Source organism: Pollachius pollachius (assembly GCF_949987615.1).
Source record: "Pollachius pollachius genome assembly, chromosome: 13".
NCBI classification, from domain to species: Eukaryota; Metazoa; Chordata; class Actinopteri; order Gadiformes; family Gadidae; genus Pollachius; species Pollachius pollachius.
The window spans coordinates 16986786-16994098 of NC_136946.1; the positions used below are offsets into that span (position 1 = coordinate 16986786).

General features: G+C 49.4%; 1 protein-coding gene across 1 annotated transcript in view; it reads right to left on the bottom strand.

Annotated features, from left to right (window-relative positions):
• Positions 1-6097: 6097 nt before the first annotated feature.
• The window catches only part of nxph1 (neurexophilin 1), a gene marked incomplete at both ends in the record, with an annotated part of 34127 nt that continues 32911 nt past the window's right edge, over positions 6098-7313 (bottom strand). The window contains one exon of the mRNA XM_079749102.1: positions 6098-6853. Coding sequence (XP_079605228.1) covers positions 6098-6853 — 756 coding nt within the window. The remainder of the gene's footprint in view (positions 6854-7313) is intronic.

Consider the following 7313-nt stretch of genomic DNA (forward strand, 5'->3'; position numbering starts at 1 on the left):
AATATTGAGTAAATTATCACTCCTACCTCCAGTGGCGGACTCAGAGTGTTTGAAGGGCAGGGGCGAAAAAATAAAAGGGCCACATTCTTGCTCTAGAGGGCACATCGTCATCATTTATTGTATGAAGGGGCACCAGAGGGCACCCATTCATTTTTTTCACATGTAAAGGGCAGCCAATGAGGCACTTTCTCTCGTATTCACCACTCTTGAGGGCACTTTTTCAACCATGGAGGCACCAGGGGGGGTGGTCGCCCTCCTGAGTCCACCACTGCCTACCTCTAATCACCAGTCATAGGATTCATTCATGCTCATCAGATGCCAGGCATACACACTAACCTCTTGTAATGGCTCCCCCCCCCCCCCCCCATGTATACATCTCTCGTCCCCTCACTGTAAGGTGCATGTGGAACGAAGATGGAACGTCATGTAACGGCTAAAATGATATGCCTTTAAAATGATTATATTTATTATAATTTTATCAGTCATCAGTCATACGTCACAGAATTATAATTTTACCAAAATGAACATTAAACCTTTCCCACCAAGATGATTTATTGAGCGAACCGGGCAGATCTGGTTCAAAACAAGGAAGGGAGGACTTCTCTTTGGAATCTGAACGTACTTATACACTGTTTTGTCTTCATGAATGTTATTGTACTCATTGATTTAGTTTATTCTGTTGTTTATGTCTAATCGGTTATGTATTGGTCCAGACAGACACTGGGTTTGAATCACTAGAGGAGGTAGTTAAGGAGTGCGTTATTCATCCCAAAAGGGAAGCATTCAGCTGACAGCATCGTGACAGCAGTTGAGGGAGAAGGAAATGCTTGAGCATGAATCAATCAGGTGCTTTGAATCAAAATAAATAATGTTACAGATTCAATATAAGCTCTAAATAAATACATAGCAATGATATATGGGCTGTGAGGGCTGGGAACCGTTGACAGAGGAACCGGAGCGGACAGTCACGCGGTAATTGTGAAGATTCAGGCAGTGATTAATAAGACAACTCATTTTTTTTGGTGGCAATTAAAATGATTAAAGCCAGGGGCCTTTTCCCTGTTCGTTAGGACCGCTGCAGGAACAAGGTGGGAACAAAGCTGGGAAGCAAAAAATTGCATTAGTAGCGGAGGAGAACTGTATTAAAATGCAAATGTACAGCTGTTAATAGTTCTTCAAAAACCAATAATCCCCCACAGTCACTCATGTGTCAAAATGGTTAATGGAAAAATATCCCAGAGGCACCCGGGCTCTCTCCCCATCCCACTTTTGATTAAAGCAGAAATTTAGTTTCTGAGGGGGCGGGCAGGAATGCATCGGTGTAGGTCAGAGCTGGATTGACAAGTGGGGTCTGATGTGGGCAGGATGATCCTAAAGTCATTGTTCACCTGCTCTGATTTCAGAGATACGTCTTCTCATGGGAGACCCCCCCTCTCCCTCCCTCCTCCCATCTCCCTCCCCTCTGTCCCCCCCCCCCCTCTCCCTCCCTCCTCCCATCTCCCTCCCCTCCCTTCCCTCCCTCTGCAAACAAGGCTGCAAATCAGCCGAGTTTATCTGCAGCTTGTGCTCCGGGAACATGTGAGAATGTTCAGAACGGGACCCACAATGAGTGTTGATTAATTAGAGAGTGGACTACTTGAAATGCACATGTCAGGAAAATATGTACCCAAATGAGTACTCATTTATTCCGCCACTTAGTTTTAATTGAGTTGCAGGTGAAATAAATGAAACTTCTAAAGCCCAGCAGAGATAAATATAAAAAAGAAAGTGGATTTATACAGATAAGGCAGTTGTTCGCTGTACCTCATGAAATATAATTAGCTAGAGTGGAATGTTCTCGAGAGGGGATTATATTTGATTATTTTATTCATAAGAAATCATTGCTAAGTGTACATATTTGATTAAATAAATATTTATGGATGAAGACTTGTTAGAAATGTCATTTAATATGTTTGTGAGCGGTAGTTTATTTTTCAGTTATGTTATAACCACTAAATCTGTCAACCAGCCACAAACGCACACACACACAAACACACACACACACATACACACACAAACATCCACTCCCCCCGACACACAAACACATACACACACACACACACACACAAACACACATATTACACACAAAATACGCACACTTCACTAATAAGAGAACATTTTAATCATTTTTGTGCATAGAAATATTTTTTTTATGTAACGGCTGTACAGAGCTGCCCCCCTGTTAGAGTGACCAGCTGCCCCCCTGTTAGAGAGACCAGCTGCCCCCCTGCTAGAGAGACCGGCTGCCCCCCTGCTAGAGAGACCGGCTGTCCCCCTAGAGAGACCAGCTGCCCCCCTGCAAGAGAGACCGGCTGCCCCCCTGCTAGAGAGACTGGCTGCCCCCCTGCTAGAGAGACTGGCTGCCCCCCTGCTAGAGAGACTGGCTGCCCCCCTGCTAGAGAGACTGGCTGCCCCCCTGCTAGAAAGACTGGCTGCCCCCCTGCAAGAGAGACCAGCTGCCCTCCTGCTAGAGAGACCGGCTGCCCCCCTGCTAGAGAGACTGGCTGCCCCCCTGCTAGAGAGACTGGCTGCCCCCCTGCTAGAAAGACTGGCTGCCCCCCTGCAAGAGAGACCAGCTGCCCCCCTGCTAGAGAGACCAGCTGCCCCCCTGCTTCAGAGACCGGCTGCCCCCCTGCTAGAGAGACCGGCTGTCCCCCTAGAGAGACCAGCTGCCCCCCTGCAAGAGAGACCGGCTGCCACCCTGCTAGAGAGACTGGCTGCCCCCCTGCTAGAAAGACTGGCTGCCCCCCTGCTAGAAAGACCAGCTGCCCCCCTGCTTCAGAGACCGGCTGCCCCCCTGCTTCAGAGACCGGCTGCCCCCCTGCTAGAGAGACCAGCTGCTGCTCATCCAATGATCAGCACTACAGATGTTGGGGCCCCCCTCTCTTGTATTGAACGCAGAGGTTTGCTAAAGAAACCGGGAGGAACGGGATAAATCTAAGAAGATGTAAAGACAGGAGCCAGGATGGGCAGGCACTAGGTCCCTTCATGTGCGTAGAACAGGCGCGGGCAGCTCAGCATTCGGTGGCTCTCAGAGGAATCAGCGAGGAGGAGAAGCATCTAGAAAAACAGAATGAGCCGGGCGGTCACGGTGCGATACCGTGGGCTGATGACACGTTATTGTGCGTGCTAACTGTGTGCTGTGTGGGAGTGTTTGTGTTGACATGAAGGGAAGGAGGGGGGTCCTCACCTGAGGTCTTGTTAGGTGTGGATCAGGTGCTCCGGCGGGCGTGTTGTCATAAGAGAGCGTTTCTGAGTGAGACAACACATGTTGGGCATGTAGCCGGCAGTCAAAGGAACAGCGACAGGTTGGTTATTTCCATCCCACTTATAACAAGACTTTGACGTGCGGTGCTGAGCCGAATGAAGAGCTCCCCGGATGTTGCGCGGTGCTGCGTCTGTACCGGCTGTTTCCTGTTATACTGTGACACATGACTGTGTTATGACAATAATGTAACGGGACGACACACACTCATCACCATCGAACCTGGCTCCGCTCCACTACCTGCAGGCCGGTGAGGGGGCTGACCCTGCGAATCCCCCCCTCGCCCCCCTCCCTACGACACCATCCACTGGTCATTAAAGCGGTTAATCCTGCGCTGCGGTACGGCGGGGAGAGTGTGGCGCCGGCAGAAGGCCCTAATCTGTTTAAAGTCGCCCGCTGATCCTCACAGCCTGGTGGGGAGATTCAGCGGCAGGTGCCACTGCTTAGTCCCACAACAGGCGCTTATCCCACTGCCCCCACCACCACCACCACCACCACCACCACCACCACCACCACCACCACTCAGAGCTCCTCCACCGCTCTCTCCCTCCCTTCCTCAATCTTCTCCAACCATCTCGCGGGAACAGGCCTACAACTTTTCTTCTCTTTTTTCTTCCACGGCTCATCCAAAACTTCTTTGGCAACAGGCCTCAGCAAGGAAATCTGTTCATCGCACATGGCACACCATTTGTAATTACTGTCAAAGCACAGTGTGTGTGTGTGTGTGTGTGTGTGTGTGTGTGTGTGTGTGTGTGTGTGTGTGTGTGTGAGTGAGTGTGTGTGTTTTGAAGGGCTCTAGTCTTCTCACAGACGGCTCATTTTTGTCTGGGTATTTGCGTTGATGCAAAATACACTGTTTGATTGTTGGTCACAACACACTGGAGAGTTGATAGAAATGATAATAACATATGGATTACTCTGTGATCAATATGTTTTAATCATCACCACATCTACCACTTGTGAGCCTGGTGATGTTTTTTTTATATTGATTAATGAATTATCAATAGATAATAATGTTAATGATTATTATATTCTCTACACTTATCTGCCAGCTGCCTTTAATGCAGGGGGCGGGCTCAAAGTCTGTTTCGGGTTGATTGGCAGGTGACAGGTTTGGTTGTGGTTAAAGATATACAGGCTGTGATCGTGCAGGCTGGTATCATTTGTGAGAGTGAACCCAGTAAAGAAATGAGGGGTTGGTTTTGCTGCAGCACCGATGGAGAAACAGCAGCCAAAGACGATTCAACAGGTAAAATGTACTCTATGTGTTTATTGATTCATATATACATCTCCATGAATCCCCCCCCCCTCCCCAAGAAAACAATTGTGATACAGTCGGAGAAGAATAACGTTTTAGAATATATCTCGCCGCGGTTTTAACAGCTTCTGTACAAGACTTTGCAGGGTTTTTTTCATGAGAGTCACATCAACATCAGCAACATCGTTATTAATATGTGTAATCGTCAAGGAAACCAAGGACGAGCATAAATGGAGTGGACAGAGAGGAGACATCATGGGGAGAGGACACGGCTCATAGGGGGACCATGTACAGAAGCAGCTCTGTCCTGTTCCACTATGTACAATACAAACCATTCATACAAATCAGGATCTCTAAGATATACAGTAGGACATTATATTTCATATATTAAGTGACAGATGATGAAGCCCCCCCCCCCCCCCCCTCCGTTAACATTCAGTCAATAGTTCATTCAATACAGTTTCACCACAAGGGTCAGATTCAATCAACCCGTTTACTGGGTCGAAGCAACACATTTCATGTTAGCGGTTTTCCTGCAATCTTCAAGGGAGCAGTCGCGGCGTGGCTAGCGGGAAAGAGGCTAGCGCTAGGCTGTAGCGCTAGGCTGTAGCGCTAGGCTGTAGCGCTAGGCTGTAGCGCTAGGCTGTAGCGCTAGGCTGTAGCGCTAGGCTGTAGCTCAGCGCCGACAGACACAGATTGGGAGCGTAATACTTTCTGAACAGAGCAACACATTTTCATCTCTTGAATGGAACATGCCTATAGGGGGAAGTCTGCTCAATCCCAGGGAGTCCCTAGGCAAGGGGAAAACCATTTGAAGTTTCTCCAAATCATCCCCCTCTTTTGTTCTGTTTAAAAGCTACAGCAGGGCCATTTTGAAAGTGTCAAAGTGTGTTTTGAGTTTTCTATTCATAGACAATCTGTATAGAGTGAACACAGCCCTGGTCGACCGAGGGGTCGGGGTCTGTTGCCCAAACATTGTCTTTATAAATAGAAGAAGAAGAAGAAGAAGACGAAGAAGAAGAAGAAGGAGAATACGATTTGGGAGTGACAGTGAAAGTAAAACACTGGTTAAATGAACGCCATTATTGAATGCTTTTGAAAATAAATATTATAAGATTACCTCGTCATAAACTCCAGTAAACAAAACACAACCCAAAGTGAAAATGATCACAACACCGATAAAATAACGGATGTTTTTTTTTATAGCATTTTTCGTTTAAAAGTCAACTCTATTACATCAGGCTAAATAACACATTCTAAATGCACCTTTTCTTAAACAGGGTCTTCCCAAATTCCTTCCTAAATGTTTTGCATCGTCAATTCAGTCCCCGCTTGGTAGGTGGTGGGGGGTGGGGAAGGGTGGGGAACAGCCCCCCCTTAAGATTACGTTGCACTTTTTTATGTAGCGGGGGACAGGTGGAACCCCCCCCCCTAGCCTGTGTTTTCACCGTGTCCCTTCCTCATGTTTGTATCTGTGACGTAGTGTGGGGACAGAAGAAGAATAAGAAGAAGACGGGGAGGTGGAGGAGGAGGAGTCAGCCGGAGGGGAAGTAGGGGGTGTCACTGTGGTAGTTGTAGTCCGGGCACACCTTCTGCACCAGCTTGTAGTCAGTGCTGTAGAAGGAGATGAAGATGCAGATGACCTTGAAGGGCTTGGAGCACAGCCAGGACACGTGGCTCTGCGTCTGCTCCTGGTAGCACGTCTTGGACGGGTCGAAGTTGCACAGCGCGTTCTTGGAGCCCTTCTCCACCTTCTCGTATTCGATGCGGCAGTTGAAGGACTTGGAGTCCTTGGCGTCGATCACCGACTGCTGTGCCGCCACGTCAAACTCCACGATCTTGGTCGGCGGCACCAGGCTGACGGACACGTTGCCCTGGCCCGTGGAGTTGTGGCGGAAGTACACGCTGAAGGTGCCGTTGCCGTGGTCCACGATCTTGCCGGTGATCAGCAGGTTGAGCTTCACCGTCTTGATGTTGGAGTGGAAGTCGCCCCAGCCGAACATCTTCTTGAACTTGCCCGTCTTCACCATGGGCCGCCGTTTCGTGCGCGAGCGGGGGTCCAGCGGGTCGGTGGCGTTGCGCAGCCAGTCCCACAGGTCCTGCTCGGAGTAGGGCTCCGGCGTGTCGTAGCGCAGGTCCATGGCCGTGCGGTTCTCCTTGCCCTGCAGCGTCTGGGACAGCAGCCGGCTGATGGACAGGTCCTTGGGGCCGTCGCTCCAGATGTGCTTCAGCATGGACTTGGGGGTGCCCCCCTTCACCAAGTCGGACTTGGAGGCGTTGACAGTGGAGACCTGCAGAAGGAGAGAGAGATTGAGAGGGAGAGGGGGAGAGAGAGAGAGAGAGAGAGAGAGAGAGAGAGAGAGAGAGAGAGATAGAGAGAAATGTGTTAGCCACTTTTCCTTTTCGAAGTTTCCTTCTAGCAACGCGCAGCGGGGCATAATGAAAGACAATTGGGTAACGAACCGGGTGACGCGTCAATAAGATATTATCTATATCCCATTTAGGAAATATTGACGGGCCACCCTCAGGCATAGCGGCCCCCCCCCCCACCACATACCGGGCCCACGGTGCTCCACGGGGGATAGGTGTAATCAATCCAGCTGCAGGCTTCAATTCCAACTCCTGATGGCTGACATCTCGTGTACGGGGTGACGGTATTGCCAGAGCGTGTGAGCCATAGAGCCAAACAATACAGCAATCAAAAGTAAAACCCATTGTCCTGAGCCCCTCTCTATCCAATACAGGGCCATC